The sequence below is a fragment of the Vanessa tameamea genome, chromosome 3, assembly GCF_037043105.1.
Source record: "Vanessa tameamea isolate UH-Manoa-2023 chromosome 3, ilVanTame1 primary haplotype, whole genome shotgun sequence".
NCBI classification, from domain to species: Eukaryota; Metazoa; Arthropoda; class Insecta; order Lepidoptera; family Nymphalidae; genus Vanessa; species Vanessa tameamea.
This window is the reverse complement of record NC_087311.1, coordinates 12326406-12347952: the sequence shown is the minus strand read 5'-3', so window position 1 is coordinate 12347952 and position 21547 is coordinate 12326406. Positions and strand designations below refer to the sequence as shown.

Here is a 21547-nt window from a genome sequence, read left to right as displayed (position 1 = left end):
TGACAAATTATACATAGTAAGTATGACGATCTTATAAACGATATATTACTTTAAAGTATATACCAAACTAACTTTTTTTTTTTTTTTTTCAGGATATCTTCATGGACGAAAGTGACAAATAAGGTGTCCACTTATGCTGAGTTTTAAAACAAATTGTTCAGATCTTCAGAGGTCCACAGAGTCTGCAAAATATAATGGCAGAAGAAAAAAAAAAGGACTCAAGTGCATTATTGGCTAAGAAGAAAAAAGTCAAACCAAGAAAATCGAGAGACGCAGACTGTTGTAGCGTCAACTTCCTAAAGTGTGTTCTGCATATATTCAATGTTATATTTTTGGTAAGTTAATATCGTTGTTTAAATTAATTATTATATAAGCATGTGATTATCTATGGCAAAGAATAGACAAACATTATCAAATGAAAAAGGTCAATTAAGTACAAAAAGAAAACAGTTATTTTGCAAGAATTTCTGACGAAATTATAATTATTGACGAAGTCAATTCAGACTACATTTTTAACAGATTAAATATAATAAAGATAAGTGAAAAAAATACTAACGTGAATTTGGATGTTGTTTCATCTTATTTAAGTATCATGTGTCATATCAGAAGGAAATATTATATTCCTAATGGTATATAATACATTTTTATATAAAAAAAACAGGTATCCAATTCTGTTATAAAATCAAGAACCATTTTTGTCATATAAACGGAATGATACATTTCCTGTAACAATTAAATCTCTTCACTGGTTAATACTAAGTCAAAATTATTATTATATGGATGAAAAACTATTAAAAAATTAAGGAGATTCGTTAAATTTTCTATATATATAAAAGCGAAATACACTGACTGAATAATTATCACGAAATCTCAGAAACTTGAGAAAATTTGGCAGGTATGACTAAGAATAGATTTAACGAAACTCTACCCCTAAGGGGGTAAAAGGGCGTTGGAAGTTTGTGTTTTATAAATTTCGCGCGAGTAAAGCCGCCATATTACGTCAATTCAATGTCAAAGTTGTTTATTTTGTTTTACTCCTTTTATGGTAGGAGTTACTCAATTAACTACATCTTATATAACATTTACCAGAATGACGTAGCGCTTGTCTTTTATTTATCTCCTTAAATATTGACTAGAATTTTACTAGAACTTGATTGAGTCAGTGTAACTACAGGCACGAGGGATATAACATCTGAAATAGTGTTGTATTATAAATTCAGATACATTAAACAAGAATTGTATGTAGTTTATAACATAGTAGAGCTATTAGTAAATCACATAGAATACCTAAATCTAACTTTTGTTTATCTTTGCGCGTTCGATTGGAATAGGCTTATATTAAGAAATGAAAGAACTCATATATATTCAATGCATAGAGATAAGTAAGGAGGTTTAATTTGGGGAAATTAAAACAAAAACGAATAAATAATGTCAATGTATAATTATTATTATTTTTATTAATTGTGAAAATAAAACTTAAAATATTTACATTCGAAATATTTTTTAATTTCAAAACGAACAAGATTATAACGATACAGTAATCGATTGCTCCTAAGGTTTGTTTGTATCGTGTATCTCGTTATAAATAATCTGTAATTAAAAAAAAGCGATGTCAGTTTTGTGATCAAGATAATGTAAAATATAGTATTAGTTATATTAGACGCTTACATTAAATGTTTTTACATGCGCATCTTTTATTCCGCCAGGGATTATCTTGTAACTCAACAGTTAAGACAACTCTTATACTGATTTCAATACTTTATCAAACACTATCCGCCACGCCCCGAATTAACACTTTTAAAAGTTTAATCTCGACATGTTTAAGCCAATTAAACCGATTGGCATGTGTATATTGTATAAATATACCCGTTATATAAATAAACCCGAAGCGTTTGATCGTTTGATTAAACGCCCTAATCAGGATCTAGCAGACAGTTCCAAATATACATTTTTATTTTTAATAACCTATTTGTTAAAATGGTTATAATCAGACTAAAAAAAGACCGTGTTTAACGCGGGAAATATGGACGGCCACTACCAAAAAAAAACCTAATTTTTATTTAAAACTAAAATTGGTCGTGATGTATATATAATGTATGTATGTAATGTATATAATACATTAAATGCTACGTTTCGAATTTTTCTGGCAGTTTACAATCTCGCTAGGCTCAATGAAAACTATCTTAACCGACGATGTTTACAAGTATCCAGTAACAGATAAGTTATGTCGTCGCCTATGTTATAGCACGCCTACTATTTTTGTTTTTAACCTACATAAGATTTCTAATTTCCGACTAATTAACGCCTCGCGCGTAAGAGGAATAGAACGCTTACCATATTTCTTTAATCACAAACAGTTTAAGAACTAATTTAAAATTGTTAGTGTAAAAGATTTTTTTCTTTTATTTATGTTTAAAATAAATCATGATATTATATTACTAGTAATATTTAACGAAATTGAAACTTAATGAATTGAATTCATAATAATTAAATTAAATTATAATGAATTGAACTAAATGAACTTTGAACATATTAATGATACCACTCAATTGCTTGAACTTACCTACTCCAAATAAAGTACTCTAATCTAATCAACTTAATATAATAATTTGTTTTCTTTAATCAATATTTAAACAACATTTATATTATTTATATTCTGACTAATCCTGAATGTTATATTAAAGTTCTTAATTAAATTGTTGACACAAGTCACAAAGTTATGCAAACTTTAAACTCGGTTATCGTGTATACAATTTTGTAATGTAAATGTAAATGTAAACTGTATCGGATGGAATCTGTGGGGCTATTACGGTTATAGCGTAGCAACTGTTGCTATCAAATATTTGTTGTGGATTGATATGAAATGAAATAAAAAAAATATAAATCAGTATTATAGACCTATGCAATACTGAATTATCGACTGCAACATTTATCAATCCGCAACTAATATTTGAGAGCAACAGTTGCTATGCTATAACCGCAATAACCCCACTGATACATGTGTAACCACCAACCAACCACCACCAACTCGCATCACAATAAACTCCAAGCTCTTCCCTCTCCTCTAAAGCAGAGGAGACATTGACTGGCCTTTACTCGATACCGGTTGCCAGCTCTATCTTCACTTCATATTAAGTAAAAATATTCTTTATTCAAATAGGCTAATGAAAGCACTTTCGAATGGTCATGTTACAATGTTGAATTAAATTTAAATCTACCGGTTAATCTACCGTTTCGGAAAGTAAATTCTACCGGGATGAACCGGCAAGAAACTCAATAGTTACTCTTTGCCACCATTTTAATTACATAGTATATCAGTAAAAAAAATTTATAAAATAAAAGCCTCCTCCTCCAACTGTATCTATTCAAGCCAATTCAAAAAGTACCCAACGGATATTATACGGTTTTTACTAATGGACGGAGCGATTCGTGAGGAAGGTTTAATTGTATAATTCATTAAGATTTTGTTTAAATTGCCTGAAATATGATGATTGTTGAAGTAATCGGAAAAAGCTATCCCGACCAATGGGACTAATTATTTAAAAACGTTTTTTACCCGTGCGAAGCCGGGTCTGATAACTGGTAACTAATTTGTAAATATCTAGTTTGCAGGAGCCGGCGTTTTGCTAGTTGGCGCTTGGACAGTTACGTCTAGACATAGATTCGTCTCCCTCCTGCCGACGCCCACTTACCCCGCGATTGCATACCTCCTTATAATCGCCGGTGCTTTAGGAGTACCGCTTTGCGCCCTCGGCTGCTGCGGTCTTAAGACTGAAAACAGAACCAGTTTATTGTGTGTAAGTATTTTTTTTTTTTTTTTTTTATTTTTATGGCATTGATTGGCGGACGAGCATATGGGCCACCTGATGGTAAGTGGTTACCACGGCCCATAGACAAAGGCGCTGTAAGAAATATTAACCATTCCTTACATCACCTATGCGCCACCAACCTTGGGAACTAAGATGTTATGTCCCTTGTGCCTGTGATTACACTGGCTCACTCACCCTTCTAACCGGAACACAACAATACTGAGTACTGCTGCTTGGCGGTAGAATATCTGATGAGTGGGTGGTACCTACCCAGACGGGCTTGCACAAAGCCCTACCACCAAGTGTTTTTCGTTTATTATTTCACTATATAAATGCAAATATAATTAACACATTTTGCAGATGGCGCCGACCATCAGAATTAAGATGTTATGTCCCTTGTGTCTTGAGTTACACTGGCTCACTCAAAGTATTGCTCCTTGATAAAATTGAAAATCACAATCGAAATCCCATACAAAGCGTTTCATTTATCTATTTTAAATCGAATAATAACGTAAACATTCGGAATCTATTGTTGATATTGACCCAACGATCGTAATTTGTAAGACGTCATACTTATTTGGAGTGTAAAGATAAAAATTATCTTTGTTAATATAAAGTGTCCGTTAAAATATATGAAATTAAGATGTCGTTGCTAGAGGATGAACTTTGAAAGAACGCGCGAATCATAGATATAAAGTTAGAGCGTTATAAATTTCAATTAATAAACGAATAAATCTTGTTGAGAAGTTCCTTGATTTAGAGCCAATCCACGATATGAAATTATGTCAGGCTTGCTTGAACAAACGTAAAATTTCAACTGTATATGATGGAAATAATTAGTTTTAGTTAATATTGCAAGATTTGACCTAAACAAACGAACATTGCAATTGAAATGAAAGCTTTTAAAAAATCTAAATATTCTCTTGTAATATTTCAGTATACATATTTCCTGCTGATCACGTTCATCCTGGAGGCGGGTGCGGGCGGCCTCGCGTACTACTACGAGGTGGCCGTCGAGGACGAACTGCGGGCGGAGCTCAACACCACCTTCATAACCAACTACGCGCTGGATACCATCGTCACTAACGCTGTCGACAGCATGCAGACTGAGGTACCTGACTCTGAAGATGCTTCAGTGGTCTCGGCTGTTACACTTTAAGTCTTGTTCAATCTTTTGATAGTACAATAAAATAAAAGATAAATGTATAGCAATTTGAATTCGATATAATATTAAGTAGATTCATGAAACAAATTAATTAGTCTATAAAAACTAAAACAACGAGTTATAGAGTTTTTTCCGTGTATTTATAATTATATAAATAAGTCTAACATTAAACGCACGTTTAACTGTATCTTAAATAATATGTCATATTTTTTTAGTAGTTCGATTTTCCCATAAAAAGAGCGACGACGGCGTGTAATTTAAAATTTTCCAATGTTTTACAATTTTTTTAGCCGCTTACATTGAGAACTAGCATAAGAGGTTAAATATATCGGCCTTGATTCGCCATTACCAATAAGTTAAATTGACTTGGCCTTTTAATTTAAATCTCATCTCAAATAATCATTGCGAAATAAGGTATATTACTGAATAAAAAGTTTTATCAAAGATAACAATGCACACTTTCTAGGCAGGATGTATATAAACTCAACCGTACGTATATAAATGAAGTGTCGGCCCGCAGTTCAAGTGCTGCGGCGCGCTGCGCTACTCGGACTGGCGGCGCAGCGCGTGGCACGAGCACGACCCGCGCCTGCTCGTGCCCGACTCGTGCTGCCGCAGCGTGCGCGCGCGCTGCGGCGCCCGCGACCACCCCTCCAACATCTACTACGACGTGAGTCTTTGCCGGTCAGAAATTACTCTGAGAGTGAGTTCGGGCCGGCGAATTTAGTTTCTATATTACGTTTTACATAAATACATCTATCTGAAAATATATCCTATATGTACACCTTGCACACGAGGTATTTTATACAATATTATTTAGAATGTACTAATAATATTTAATATTATTTATAAATCACTCCATCTTCCGTATAAGTATCATTCACTAATTCGTCCATGAACTTTTATGTCTACGAGACATTAGATTTCAGCTTATTCATATCATTTAACTTTATCGTAATTACATTTAAATAATATTTTTGTCGCCTAAGCAAATTGTCATTTATTTTTTCCAGGGATGTATGCTTCAATTTACGAACCACATACGAGACAACCTTATTATACTAGCAGCAGTAGGCGTTGGGATGTCTGTCATACCTATATTCGGGTTTTTCTTCTCGTGCGTGCTGTATGTGAAGATAAAACACGTGATCGACTGACCCCGGCCTAACCCTGCGCCTCCTAATAAGTGCAAGGTTATCGACAAGTCGGCTTCTGTTGGTGACTTAACCAAAGCACCAATGGCGAGGCAACCGCAGAGACCCCCAAAGATCGCTAAACGAACTCAAGTTAAGAGAACTATTAAACGTGCGCCTTGTCCATTGCATTCTAAACCCGACAAGGAAGAAAAAATTCCAATATCAACGATCAGCGACAATGTCAGCATTTAAGCTGAAAGTCTGTTATAATTTAATTTAAAATTATTTAATTTGAACACATATTTTAATATGAATAAGTAGTAACATATTTTAATATAATTTGCACATAATCAAATTATTATTGTAAAGTTTTGTTTTGTTAATTATATTAGATAGACATTGTGGAAAAAAATGTTTATATATTTTCAATTAAGGCTGCGTTACTTACTTATATATATATATTATATATATATCTATTATTTTTATGTTGATAATAAAGAAATCTCTTAGAAATCTAAAACACTAAATAAGATGAAAAATTTACAGAAAATTATGAAAAATCTGTAGAATCTCCAATATGTAGATAAACCTTGTATGTGTGTTCATCAGTGCTACACTGTCATAGAATTTAAAAAAATGTTCGTATCTAGTTAGTAGTTTTAGACACCAAGACCGAATTTATATTATTGTGTTAAGCGTGCAATTTGTAATGTTATTTTAAACGTGATATAAATTATTATAATAATAAAGAATTTGTATTTCTAAAAAAATATTTCGAAAACAACTGGCAACATTTAATAATATGATCATTGGTTATATTTTTTTTAATCTTTGTCTATTTTAAAGTATATTTTCACTGTAGAAAAAACCTATAAAAAATGTAATATTTTTTAACTTATAGATGTACATATTTTACACGTAATTTGTATCGCGTTATTTTAAAAATAAAGGTGCTATATTTGTTAACGAAATTTAAGCCATAATTTATATATAAATTAAATTACATCGAAATATATATAATAAATTAAAAAAAAAAACAATAATATAATTTAAAAAAAGATTAGAATCTACACTGAAAACTATTTTTTAGTTTGGCTTTTTTTGTCCGTCATTATTTTTATGTTTCTTTTTGGAATTTAATTTAATTAAAAAGTAATATTTTTTGGTATAATTAATATAACATTATCTGTGTGTACATGATTAACATGTCACGCTTGGTCTCACTTGCGGTCTTAGGAACGCCTCGTGACGTTTTGAACATATAATAACATTTTTTATCAATGTAAATTGAAAAAAAATATATATAACATCTCATCGCTGCATATCTAAGTTCGTAATTCTAATTAGATCAAGTTCTAAATACAAAATTGTCAAACCTTTAAACAAAGTTCTTTAACCAATAAATAAATTTCGCCTTCAACTGCGACAAAAAACTGGGTCTTAAAAGTACTTACGCCCTATACTATATTAGATATTTTTTCATCATTACCTAAATGCCGTTTCGTCATATAACTTTGTCAATTATTGTTATTTTTTTTTTTATTATTATTTTTTATTGGCTTACAATTTTTTTTTGTAAATATATAAATAATTAATTATCCTTTTTAAATAATAGACAAAATTTTAGTTAAAACTGTACTTCACTATAGAAACAAATAATACATATTATATTTTAATTTTATTTTCATTAGGAAAACCAACAGTAGATCCAAAATAAATAATAAAATTATATTTCAAAATTATCTAGGCAAAAGTTCCACTACTTAAAGGCAACTTACCAAATAAATAATAAATGCAAAAAGCGGGTTTATTAATGAGAGTTAGATAAAAGTTTATTTCAATAAATTGTTTTTTTTTTTTGTCAATTTACAGCGACGTGTTGTATTTTTTTATTTCGCAAAAATTTACGAATCTCGACGTCGCTTTAATACGCTTATATCGATAACCCAAATTTATATAGCTGGGTGGTACGTTTTTAGTAAGTTTCAAATAAATTTGTACAAAGTATTTATGCGAAGTTACGATATAATAATTACATACATTTTTAATTGTTGTACAAATTTATTGAAACAAAACGGACTACATAAATGTGCTTAAAACAATTATTTATTATAGTATAAAAAAGAAAATTTATGTAACTAGTGTTAAATATATCAATATGTAAAATATAGTCGTATAAGTCACTATAAACTATTGTAATATTATAACCAAAGCTAATGTGTGCCTTACTAATTTATAAGAATAAAGTTAATATAACCTCTTCTGCAATTATTATTTCGTAGGTATATCCTGTATTTTATTACACAGATTATAAAACATATTTACTTCGTTTGACGTAGGTAAATAGTTTCTATTAAAACGTGGAAATTAAAAAACGGCAAATATTGTCGAGCTAGCATTGCTTAAAGGAAATATTTTTTCGTTGATTTCAGTTTTATTTTTCCATTATTATCACTTAAGTTTATAAGTCTTGTTTAGCCATTTATTTACTATATCCGTAATTATTATAAAACATATTCAGCATAGATTATCATGTATTGTCATGTATGGATCTGAATGCTAGGCCGTGAAGAAGAAGGATGAAAATAAATTGCATGTAACAGAGATGAGAATGTTGAGATGAAGAAGAGAAGAGAATAAGAAACGAGTATATAATAACAGAAAAAGTGATAGGAAACATACAGGTTTGAAATAGTAGAGACATGTGAGGCACAGAGAGAAGACACGTTAGGTACTAAAGGTGATGAGCATGAGCGCAGAGGGAGCGAGGGGAAGAGGACGACCTAAGAAGACATGGATGGAGTGTGTGAGGACGGATGTGAACGATTAATGATATATTCCTAACATGTGTACGCCTATTAATTTTTGTTTAAATATTTATACCATAAAGAAAGAACATCATTTTTGAAATTGCAAATTAAAATACAGGTTTTTTTTATTAGTTTTATTGAGTTATTTTCCTAGATATCACAACTATTTGGACAAATGTATGAATACATTATATACAAAAGGTCACTAAACGGCGATCTTTTAAATCATTTACATATTTTGCTAAAACGTAGTATTGATTTATCATACGGTTATCTGTAAACATAATAGGAGTTCGTAGTAGAGAAATTGTAAGTTCTTACGTATTTAATATAATTAACGAAACTGAGGGTTTATTTCGCACTCAAATAATAGTTTATACAATTAATAATAAAATCTTTTTATCAATCAAACCTTTTCATCGTGGCTTCTAAACACATACATCACACTCAAATATTTAAAAAAAGAAAATTCTAGTAGCCTAGAAATATTCTTAAAAAAATACAGATACAATCCTTATCACACTGACTCCTTTAAGCAAAAACAGCGGTGAAGTTCTGATTTTTTGTTATTTTTATCTAATTTTTATTTAGCACGAGTGTGTTATTTATTATCACCGATTTAGACTTCAACCCAGAGTTTGATTCTACATTGTAACAGCCTACTTGAGACACACCGATGTCATAATTATCAAGTTTTCGTGTATTAGGATGTTAATTCAATATTTCTAAAATTACTAAGTACTTCAAGTTTCTTAGAGCTTTTGCATATTTTTACTTACTGGACTCAGATATGATGATATTACAATTAATTATTTTACAAAATCTTTAAAAATACTATTAGAGCAAAACTGGAACTGGATGATAAAAAGGGCGAAGGATCACACGAGGTAAGATGAAATACAATGATGTAGAATTATCAATACCACATTCAAAAAACGAACTAGTTCTCACCCTAGTTTTCTTAAAACGAACTGAAGAGCAATTATGGCCTATTCGTAAACAAGAAACCGTTGAAATAACCTGTTTATTACATTTCCGTATAAGAAAAAAAACATGTTCAATAAAGGATTGGTTGTATCTTGTGAAGATTGAATTAAAATTTGATTTTCATCGAGCAAGGTACAGTATAGAACACAAGCTCTATATATGTAAATATTTTACAGAAGTTCAGTTTATAATACAATTAATATTTAAATGCGATGTTTTTACTTCTAACTATCTCGGAGAGACAATGTCACGAGAAATATATTTGCAGTTAGTCCAAATATCAAATCGATAAGCCACACTATTTCGTCCATCTTCCAAATATTCCAGGCTGACCCGCAGACATTATTTGAATAAACAGTTTAGCAAGACTTAGAAACTTAACTTAATAGAGGTTCGGAATTTAGATTCTGCAGAAGAGACTGGCGACTAACTCAGTAGTTACTCTTCTCCATCAATTACATAGATAATTAAATACATGGAATTTATTATTATATTATATATATATTATATTAATATAATTAACTCAGATGTGCTAAGATATAAACCGACTATAATCTCATGGCCAGTTATATCACTGCCGCAGATTACAGCGAGGACATATTTAATTGTATTTACAAAAACGTCATCATGACAAGGGTTTCTTCATGTTGGTTTTGTTCTGGTATGAAAAAATATGTTACGCTTTCAGGTATAGGCATTCTACGCCTCTGATGTGGATTAAGGATAACAAGTATTTGTTCATATGCTCTGCTACAAATATACCTAAAATGACTTGTTAATACCTAAAACTATAGTGGAATAGTATTTTAAATCACGTCTTAGATCGAGTTTCGATACATTAACATAAATGTCTCGGGAACAACTAAAACTACTTTTTTCAACAAACAGGCTAATAAATATGATACATACTAGCAGCTCGGATTAATAATAGAAGATCTACTAAAACTAATTTATATGCATTTGCATTGGTCACATACGAGAAGGACGGTTACTAAGTGGTCGCTGTATACATTGTATTGCTTTAAATAAAATTTCTCATGCCATCCTTCTCGAAAAATTATCGATACATCGATTTACATGGGTTGAATTAAATCCTATCTAACAGACGCCAGACAGGTACAGGCTTTTGCTCATCATTTATTCCTGCGCCGCCCAGGGTACCACAAGGTTCGCATTTAGGACCATTATTGTTACATATTTATATAAACGATATCATTTTAGGTTTTAGGCACTCAACGTTTTTTTTTTGTATGCTGATAACAATAAGATACATAAAACAACGAAAAATAAAACCCGAAGACTACTTAGATTTTTAGATTTTAATTGTCTGAGGGGCCTGTTGGCTATTGTTAACAAAATTCCTTATTCCTATACTTAAAAGAATTCAACGTTACGACGTTTACTAGAAAAATAGTGACTATTGATTATAATACAATACAAATTGAATGGCGAAGTAATCAATAGAGACAATATAATCATGGATTGTATTGTATTGTTTTTATTGACTCCAAGGTACTCTTCGATGAACACGTCGGTTATATAGCTGATAAGTCTTACTGAGTGCTTGGTGCTGAGTATTTCTAAAGAATTAAAGCATCCGTTAACGCTTATTTTATTATATAATAAATTTGTAAGATCAATTTTGGAGTATGTGGAATCCTCATTATATGAATCACATCTATGAAATTAAAGGTATCCATCACCGCTTTATCAAAGCCAATCACAAAATCAACTTATATAATATATCAATGTTATTAAACGGATGTCGGCCGTTGACCGACGTATTCAACGAGACTAAGTACTATTATATAAAATAATAAATAGTCATATTGATCGCCCCACCTAGCCTCTAAAATACTTTTTCATCGTCTACGAATCAATATATCATCATCATCATCAATCAATATATTCAACGCGACCAACCAAAGCTAAATTAACTAAAATAATCCTAAATAGAAGTTGGATATTCTGAGAAAAACTTGTTAATACAATTAACATGTTCTCGGATAATATATAGAAATATGATATGTTTCATATTCCTATTGCCAAAATAATTTTAACTAATATAATAGTAGTACTGATAAATTTTATTATTAATTATCTTATAATTTCTCTCTTTTAAATATACTTTTTAATTCATTGGTATTTTTATTCATTGAATCGTTAATGTATTATAACCGTCACAAGTTAGTAGAATTAGATTATACTAACTTGTGAGTGTGACGGTTATAATACGTTACATTATAGACTCTATGGCGCTATACTTGCCTGTTTTACCTCTTTTTACGTTTGATAACGTTACTTGCGAAATTTTGTTAAAATTTATTATATTTACACATTAAGTATTTGTTTTGTTACCACTATTCAGTCTTTGTCTTATGTAACTGTTCATTCAATATATACTAATTATAATAACCGAGTCATCCGTATAGATCTAATCAAAGACAATGAGATATAGGTATAGACAATATTATTATTTTTTAATAATTTGATATATTCCTATCAGTATTAATTAGTAAGTCACTAGCCATTATTAAGTCTTAAACTATTTCTTGTAAACCATTTTACTCATTGATATCATTTAAAAGGGTATAATTATTATACTAGTATATAATTTAGTAAATGCAGGATATAGTATTACATACTTAAACAAAACAATCAAAGTATGTTGATCGGATGATTATATTATATATTAACTTATTACTAAGATATACAACACTAGCTGTCCGAGTTCGTAAAAGGTTTTCTTGTACATAGCTATGTATTTAGTCTTTAGTTAAGCACACTGATAAATGTTAGATGAGTAACGCTATAACATTTTAAGCTATGAAGAATTAGCTTCATGATAATCATTCCTTTATGAACCATAGTTGGTTAATGAACATTTGATATTTGAATAAACTTTAGCCTTACAATAATCATAATTATTTTTAATAAAAAATATATAGTAATGTGCATTGAAAGACCAAACACGCTCTCTAGACTAGACTATGTTTATAAAATACAAGTATATTCGTTATCGGCTTATTACCTGCGTTAAATTTGTATTATACATGGAAATTTAATAAAAACTAAAATTTAAAAATAGTTGATAACTGAAAAAAGCGACTGTTTTTATTAACCTATAACTTATTAACATTTAACTGTATATAGTGACTAACGTATTACGGAGTTAGTACCATTGCAATATAAGTAGATATATGTATATAGGTATACGCAGTTATAAAAATCGTTATTTTTATTTATAAAGTTATATAATTACGATAAAAAAAAATTTGGTTTAAATAATAAATACTTTTATGGCGTAGTTTGAAATATATTTTAATCACAGAATTATTTTCAGGAACAGGAAAATAGATGAAATTTATTTATTAATCATAAAACATCCCTAATCAACAATAACGGACTCTTGCTAACTTATTAAAATAAATTCCATATGTATGTAAACATAATCTACAAATCAGTAAAATACCTTAGGGATTCATCAAGATCCTCCGGTCACGGACCTTTTTAAGTATTTTTGTTAATTATGAATATATTAAAAAATATACCTTTATAAAACAAGAATAATATTGCATCTAAAATAAAGTTTAGAAAATTCGTGATATCGTAGAAATCTTATTTGATTTTATTTATAACAGTAGTAAGTTTATTAATTACTGCTGTGTAATCTTATATTAAAAAACAGGTTATTTACATAATAAGTATGTTTTTTTATTTTACGCCAATTAACCATGTATTGTTATTATTATTTAACAAATAATTTAAAAAAACAACTTACAAAAAGTAAACTATAATTTATTCTCGCGTAGTTTTTATAATAACTTCTGAGTATTTGCAATAAAAGAAGTTCTTTTTAATTATTAAGGGAAATAGCTTACAATGACAAATAATAAAATCCCTGCGTCATGCAACTCTATGGCTCCTCGAATAATTCATTGTGGGCGCTACTTATATACTATGTAACGTTTTCTTTAAAATTATAATACAATATTTATATGATTTTCCTTGTTATAAAAAATATTTAACATTTTTTTTAATTTAACTTTTAAATTAACTTTAGACAAGTAATAAATTTAGAATACGGAGGTATGTGTCATAAACGGATAAAGATGATTTTCCTGCGTTGTTATTTTTGCACAATTTCCGCAAAACAGGGATTTTATAAAGTACATGATTTTTCAAGTACATGATTTTTTAATAAAATTATGGTTGCTAATACACGGAACAAATTCCGTTGTTATAATTTTTACTAAAATACTTTAAAAATGTTTATTATTTTTCTTGTATCATATATTTAAACGGTTTTCGCAATAAACTTTCCTCATTTTTTAATGAAAAGAGGTATAGGCGCCAAGGTGTCACTGGAAGTTCTCGTCCGTTCGGGGTTTCCCTTTCAGCTAGCCGTGGATGCGGTTCGCTATCACCTGAGGCGCTGGGTTGAGAAGAGTAACGGCACGCTGACGCTTAGGCTGACGCAGGTGCTCACCGGCTGCTTAAGTGAATCCATGGACTATGCTCGGAACGTAGCAAGAGGAAGGAGATGGTTTCCTTTTGCAAAAAAGATGTCACAGAATGTCCTCTAATTTTTTGTGGGTATTTTGTCGCACTCGTCGCCCCCACATTCTGTGGTATAACGCAAAAATGCGTATTTCCGAAGAAAAAAAATATAGTCATAGTATAAGTTCATATTCGTTCGAGTCTCGTAAGCTCTCGTAAAGCGAAATGCTTCTTTTTTAAAAAAGGAAAAGGAAATAATTTACCTAACTTATCAAAATATTGACTATTGTAATTATTTATTTATTTAAAAGCCCACCAACCGATTTACCCGCGGTTATGTAATCGCTACAAATGCATGATGGATAGCAGAAACAAAAAGTCTTCAAAGTGGAGCAGCAAAGTGGATCAATATTCGAATCCAATTATTGGAAAAAGTATTACAAGCCGCTATTAGATAGGAACTACGAGTAATCTTTTCACAATTCTCCATTGGTCATGTTAAGCACCCCGTTAATACTCGATCGCGGACATTGTCAATAGCTCATTATTTTCGATTTATCGCGGCTTAATGTCCTATTTTTTTAAGACAGAAAACAGAATTATACAAATATTAGCGATTATGGCTGCCTCGGCTTCGCCCGGGTGTAATTTATTAACTAATTGCAAATTCGTTAAATAAAAAATTGATAGCTGAGCTAATATAATGCATATTTTCTATTCAATTATCTTATATATAAAAATAAGTGGCATTTTTCGTTGTCACTTTATAACTCAAGAACGGGCTCATCTATCCAAACCAAATTTTCAGGGTTTGTTCGGACTATTTAGTAGATGGTTTATGTGAAGTTTGCACAAAATCGGTAGAGTGGTTCTTCATTTATCACATTTTTTGTAACAAATGATTTCAATAAATGGCGGGTCATTTTGTTAATGGAGATTTTTTAGACGGAGAATTGTCAGTCAAATTAAAAGTAAATATCAATTAAAAAAATCAATTTATTATTTCCAAATAACCCATGGCATAGCATTAAATACTGGTATGTAACACAATTTCTTATTTTAAAAGTGATTGAGCTGTCAGCTTAATTGCTAGCTATTTAAAAACAAAAATCCTATAAATATTTATTTACGTTTGTCGACATAAAAGTAGCGTGTACTTTCAATTTTTAAATTTTACTCAGTTTTTTAGTGCGCTGTCGGTGTTTCATGTAGTTAGCAGGCTTTATTTGAATTAAATTGTCAAACGCATTTACACAAACGGTAAGTTTTGAACTGTTGAAGTGATTACATGTATGTGTGTTTCTTAATTTGAAAAAATATATTGCTGTGTATTTTATTATTTTGTAATGGATTCTTTTATTGACATTTTTATATACATTGACAACGAATGCTGTTATACAGGTACAGGATGAAATTTTGTTGGTTGTTTTCCCACCAAGAATTGATTTAGTAGTCAATACCTACTCCTTTTGTATTTTTATTTTTACGCGAAACTGAATCGATATCTTGCGGGAAAATAACCACCAATGTTGGTTATTTAATTATATTATTGCGAAATATTAATCCACCAAAACTGTGTAATGGCACCAGATTGGCAGGGAAAAAGTTATTGCCAAATTTGATCGAAGCTACGATCTTAACTGGTAAATCTAAAGGTGAAGTTTGTTTGATACCACGTATCCCTATGATTCAAACTGATATGCCCTTCGAGTTCAAACGATTACAATATCCTGTTCGTTTATCATTTGCGATGTCCATCAACAAGGCCCAAGGGCAAACACTTCACGTTTGTGGTGTGAATTTGGAAGAATCATGTTTTTCACACGGCCAACTTTATGTTGCCTGTTCCAGAGTCGGTACCCCCAGCCGTTTGTTTATTCACACTCAAAATGGAAAAACCAAAAATATTGTTTATCCAAATGTTTTGAATATTTTTTTTAAATAGCTAGCCATTAAGTAAATATATTTTTTTAAGAAATGAGTCGATGTTCTAACTCGTTTTTGTATTATATCACTTTATACGTAGCGAAGCACGTACCGGGCCGCTAGTATGAATATAATTTTGTAACCAATAGAATTTGTGAATGGTGATTTTTGTAATTATTTCAGGTGTTCCCGCTGAGTTAATTTCGCCGGATTTTCTCATGTGTTAATTTCCGAAATTGTAGTGTAACACTTCTGTATTGAATAAAGATTTTTGATTTTAACTTTACCTTGACTAATATAAAAACCACCAAATTTTACCTTTTTATAATATAAGTGTAGATTACGAATCTACTTACGTTTCGTTTCGTTTTTTAATCGGTTATTTATTTTTATTTTCTGTTAATTTCTACACTGAATACAGACTAAAAAAAGAAATAAAAAAAACTTGATCCGTAATCTTAGCTTAATGCCTTCGTTGTTCTTTTTTGTTTCATTTTTAAAAAATGAACGGCCATCATAATGTTTACCTCATAATAATTATTTATGTCTCACGCATTACACGATAACTATACTAATATTATAAATGCGAAAGTAACTCTGTCTGTAATCTCTTCACGCTTAAACCGCTAAAACGACATAGATGAAATTTGGTTTCAAAATAGTTTGAGTCCTAGGAAGGCTACTTTTTTTAATCCACCCCTCGAGGGGGTAAAATGGGGTGACGGTTTGTGTTCTATAGGTAGAGGTAAATTTCTCGCTGGTAAAAGAGGTTCAGCTCTTAGCCAATATTTTGTAATTTAGCAGTTCAATTACCGTTACCCTTTATTGTGTACTTAATGTACACAATAAGTGATGTCAGCGAAGGTGCTAATAAACTTGGTGACATTTTTTTTTTATAATCCCATGTGTAGCTTTATATATTATAAGAATAATAGTGCTAATAAATAATAAGCCTATAAAAAATTTAGATTTGACACCTATTGTTATACATCAACGAGGAATTATTAGATCAGATATGGCAAAAAATAGTTTTAAATGGAAACTTCCATCATTAGGGATAAGAATTAAAAGCCAAATACATCTATTAGTCATAGCACCGTCGAATTTACCAAGCAATTTAGTACAAAAACTAATACATCTGAAAATACGTATATGCCAATTAAATTGACTAGTGCTAATAGAGATGAACTTAATAATACAAAATATGATAAATACTACGATTTTGATGTCCGTGCTAACTTCATTAATCAACATTAAATGACAAAAAAATTTACATCCATTTGAAGTATGACAAAACAAAAAAGTTTGTTAATATTATTATTCAATTAATAATTTTATCATTACACGAAAAAATAACTGAATCAAGTAAATGAGATTTATTAAAATGTTGTAATTTTATTTATAATTAAAAAAATTAAAATTATATCTTCTGTACACTACATGTAGTATTTGAATATAATTTAATTATATTTTTTAATGTATCAAATATATTCTAATTTAGTAACTTTACTCTTAAGATAATTTCATCATTAAACACTAAAATTGCCTTTTTATCTTTAATATAATGACTACTAAAAACAAAATCTTGAATACGGATTCGAACAGGTTTTGATATAGGTACGTATGAATACGAACGTTGAAGATGAGTTGTGTCAGTTGACGGTGCGGTCAGTCGCTTCTCGTAGCACACGGAATAGCTGCGTGTTTGCATTTGTGTATTGTTAAAATTTTGTGTATTATGGAAACAAAACTGTTTATTTTTTTGGTTGCTATCTCTGCGTGCAACGGAAACATTGATTTGGGTACTATAATATCGTCAGCACATTCAAAATTACATGATGTTGCTGGTGGTATCATTGGTGGTATTGCTCAAGGACTTCATTTAAATCGCGAAGAAAACCAACCTAAAACGACACAACAAGAGACCATTATAGTGGTCGTTGAAAGTGAAACTAATCCGAACGAACAACATCGACCTCCTGGCAATCATAGGCCACTTCCAAATCAACAAAGACCTCCCTTCAATAACAACGGAGCTTACGGCCAAGGATACAATGATTATAGGCCCCATCAACAAGGAAGACCACATCAGGGAAATGAAAACTTTAACTACAACGGTAATTACAATAATTATAATCAAGGCTACCCCAATAATTATGGATATAATGGAAACAAACCAAATAGGTACCCACATCGTCCGAACGAAGGATATATGAATTATGGAAGACCTCAATATCCTCCACAACATAATGGCAATAATAAGTTCGATTACCATAACAATGGTAATAACAATTACGGATATAATCCCAATCTAAATCCAGGGAATAATAACAACGGTAGACCTAATCGACCAAACCTTTATGACAAAGAACAACAAAATAATAACAATAATAATTACGGAAATGGAAATAATAACAACGGTACACCTAATCGGCCAATCATGTATGACAAAGAACAGCAAAACAATAACAATGATAACGATAATAATAATGGAAATTCAGATGGCAGCTATTTAAATAATCGGCCAACCACAGAATTTTCAACCAAAAAACCAAGCTTTACCGTCGCACCAACCGCGACAACGGAGACACCGGACAATGATGTTCCATTGTTTATACCTCTTTTACCAGATGAAAATATTAAAGATAAAAATGTTAAAGATCCCAAGAGGGAAACTGATAAGGATAAAGAAGAAGAAGAAGATTTTGAATTAGACATAAGGATTAAAGACTAAGGCAGAACAAATATTATGTTCATATACTTTGATTAAAACTAGAAATTTAAATATATTGCTTAGAATATTATTTTACTTTTTAATAGTAACATGATAAACCGCAAAATGAGTTTTTTTTTTTTGGCATTGGTTGTCGGACGAGCGTTATTATTATTATGTTATTTACCTATAAACTAGTTTGTAATTAATATTCTACTCCGCCTTTACTATACAGATTTGTATATATATTGAATAAATATTAATCACTTTTATTATATTTGCGAATATATTATTTATTTTCTAATAAAAACTATTTTAGTAAATAAATAAATATTTAGTATAGTTTTACGCAATAATGTATATTGCACTATAATATATAATATACAGGCAGATAGGAACTACTATATACATTACATTTATTCGCAGTGTTAGGTTTTGCATTTAAATTTCAAACTACTAAGAAGCAAGGCCGAATAAATAATTTAAACCTCGTCACAATAGGATTTCCCCCCTATGTTTATCACGACATCATTATAAATATTATTTCTTCATGTATACAAAAAGCGTAGCATTACCTGCATAAGACGTCGCTTACTTGGTTATTACACATCCAACAGTTTTCTAACAAAGACATTTTATCTAAAAAATCTTTATTCAAAACAATACAAAATATACATATAATTCTTTTAATTAATCTAGTGATTCAAGGAAACCATTACATCATGTTGGGTTTGCATATTTTCCTGGTTTTGTCGACAGTAAATAATATTGTCAGTCAAGAAGTAGTTGTGTCGCAAGTAACTCGAACTGAGACAGTTATTGTGAAATCAAGAAGTTCAAGTCCTAACCAGGAAAAGAGATTAATAAACATTGAGAATACAGGATTGTCTCCGACGATTTCATCATCTAATAAAAAGTTAATAAATTTGCATAAATCATCTAAAGAAAACGACAACAATTTAACTTTATTGTCACCTAGTATTAATTTGGAAAATTATTATCCTCAAACATTCCGAAATATGTCTGAGAAGTCGAATCAAAACAATACAAGTAAGGTACCATCAAGTCAAGTCAAATCAAGCAATAGTAATGATAACCCGGATAAAGTCAAGGTTAAGCCTTTAGATTTATTCCCGGTGAATTCAAACAATCTAGCAAATTCTACGATCGACTTCAAGCCTTCAACAAATAAAACCGTTAAACAAAGCGTTGGGAAAGCAAGTGATTTAGAAGATGCATCAGAAAAAAGTCTTAATAATGTAACATTCCATACTAAATCAGCGTTTAATGGTGACAACTGCCCAACGGACTATGTAAAGGTAAAAGGTAAATGTGTTATGCCTGATTAATATTAATAATAATAACGTTTTACACAGTACACTGTGTTACAACTCCAATTCTAACTAAGCAAAGAACTGTAGTGACTTGCATATCGCATAAAATACACGGTATCGAGCATATGGTAATCATTGGTAATAATTATAACGTATTGTGATATTTCTTTTTGCGGGCATTATAAGCAGGATATTATATAGCTATGACATAATGTAGTATTATATTCGTTTTTTTATCATTTAAAAGGAGATTGCAAAAAAATTAGCAAAATAAAAAAAATTAAAAGCTCATGTCATTTTTATTTTTAGAATAGCACTTTACCTATTGCTGGGTATTTATAAAATGTTAATTATTAAGAATTAATAATTATCTACATTCCGCGGTCTCTAGAATATTGTAGTACACCAAATTGTACTAGAAAATAATATTACCTGAATGTAATGTTAATCCATTTTAAAAGTAAGATAAAATGTCTTTTTAAATGTATAAAATGATAATCTTACTTACACCTACTTAAAATATATGGTCTTGCTTATATCAATTAATTAATAGTTCTCCTATTTACAAACTTAGAAAATTGCAAATGTCAAAATATGTAATTCTAATTGCTCTTTTCTAATTTATATAAATCGACATAACCGATTAAAGCAATACTTGTCTATTATATTTTACTAACATAAGTTAATGTTTATTCTAGTATATGTATATTACATATAACACGTACATATAATAAAGTTTTTTATTTGTCTTAGTGTATTTAATCTAGAATATCGATTCAAGTCTTTGTTTATGCTGTAACAAAGCAAGATAATTACGACTGAATAAAACAGGTTAAAATTTAAGTACCTAACTGGTTTTCTATGTGAAATATAATTTTATTGCAATTTGAAATAACGAGTAGAAAATTATCAGAAACGAATACTATTATTACTAATAAAGTACATAAGCAAATTAATATTACAAACTTTAAAAAAAATAGGTCTGTAGTACCATTTTTTATGTAAACTGTTTTTTATCTACCTTATACCATGTCTAATAGATAATAATTAATCAATGGGTCTGAAAGCGATAATACACTTAATTTCATCTGCTTACGTTGCATTTATAATTTAAATGGAAATCTTAATTTTGTTTACATAACATAATAAGCAAACTTAAATTTGCTG

At 30.0% G+C, this 21547-nt stretch overlaps 2 protein-coding genes across 4 annotated transcripts in view; both read left to right on the top strand.

Moving 5' to 3' along the window:
* Positions 1–6859, top strand: part of LOC113397137 (CD151 antigen) — a 112367-nt gene extending 105508 nt beyond the window's left edge. For all 3 annotated transcript variants that reach the window (XM_064217515.1, XM_026635306.2, XM_064217514.1), the window contains 5 exons: positions 93–335; positions 3606–3797; positions 4747–4920; positions 5495–5644; positions 5988–6859. In XM_064217515.1, the coding sequence (XP_064073585.1) occupies positions 195–335; positions 3606–3797; positions 4747–4920; positions 5495–5644; positions 5988–6131 (801 nt within the window). In that variant the 5' untranslated portion in view covers positions 93–194 and the 3' untranslated portion in view covers positions 6132–6859. The remainder of the gene's footprint in view (positions 1–92; positions 336–3605; positions 3798–4746; positions 4921–5494; positions 5645–5987) is intronic.
* Positions 6860–17968: 11109 nt separating this feature from the next.
* On the top strand, positions 17969–20041 carry LOC113397422 (probable serine/threonine-protein kinase clkA). The gene has a single exon (XM_064218035.1). It carries the CDS (start codon positions 18072–18074, stop codon positions 19065–19067), a length of 996 nt encoding a protein of 331 aa, XP_064074105.1. The 5' UTR covers positions 17969–18071; the 3' UTR covers positions 19068–20041.
* Positions 20042–21547: the final 1506 nt, after the last annotated feature.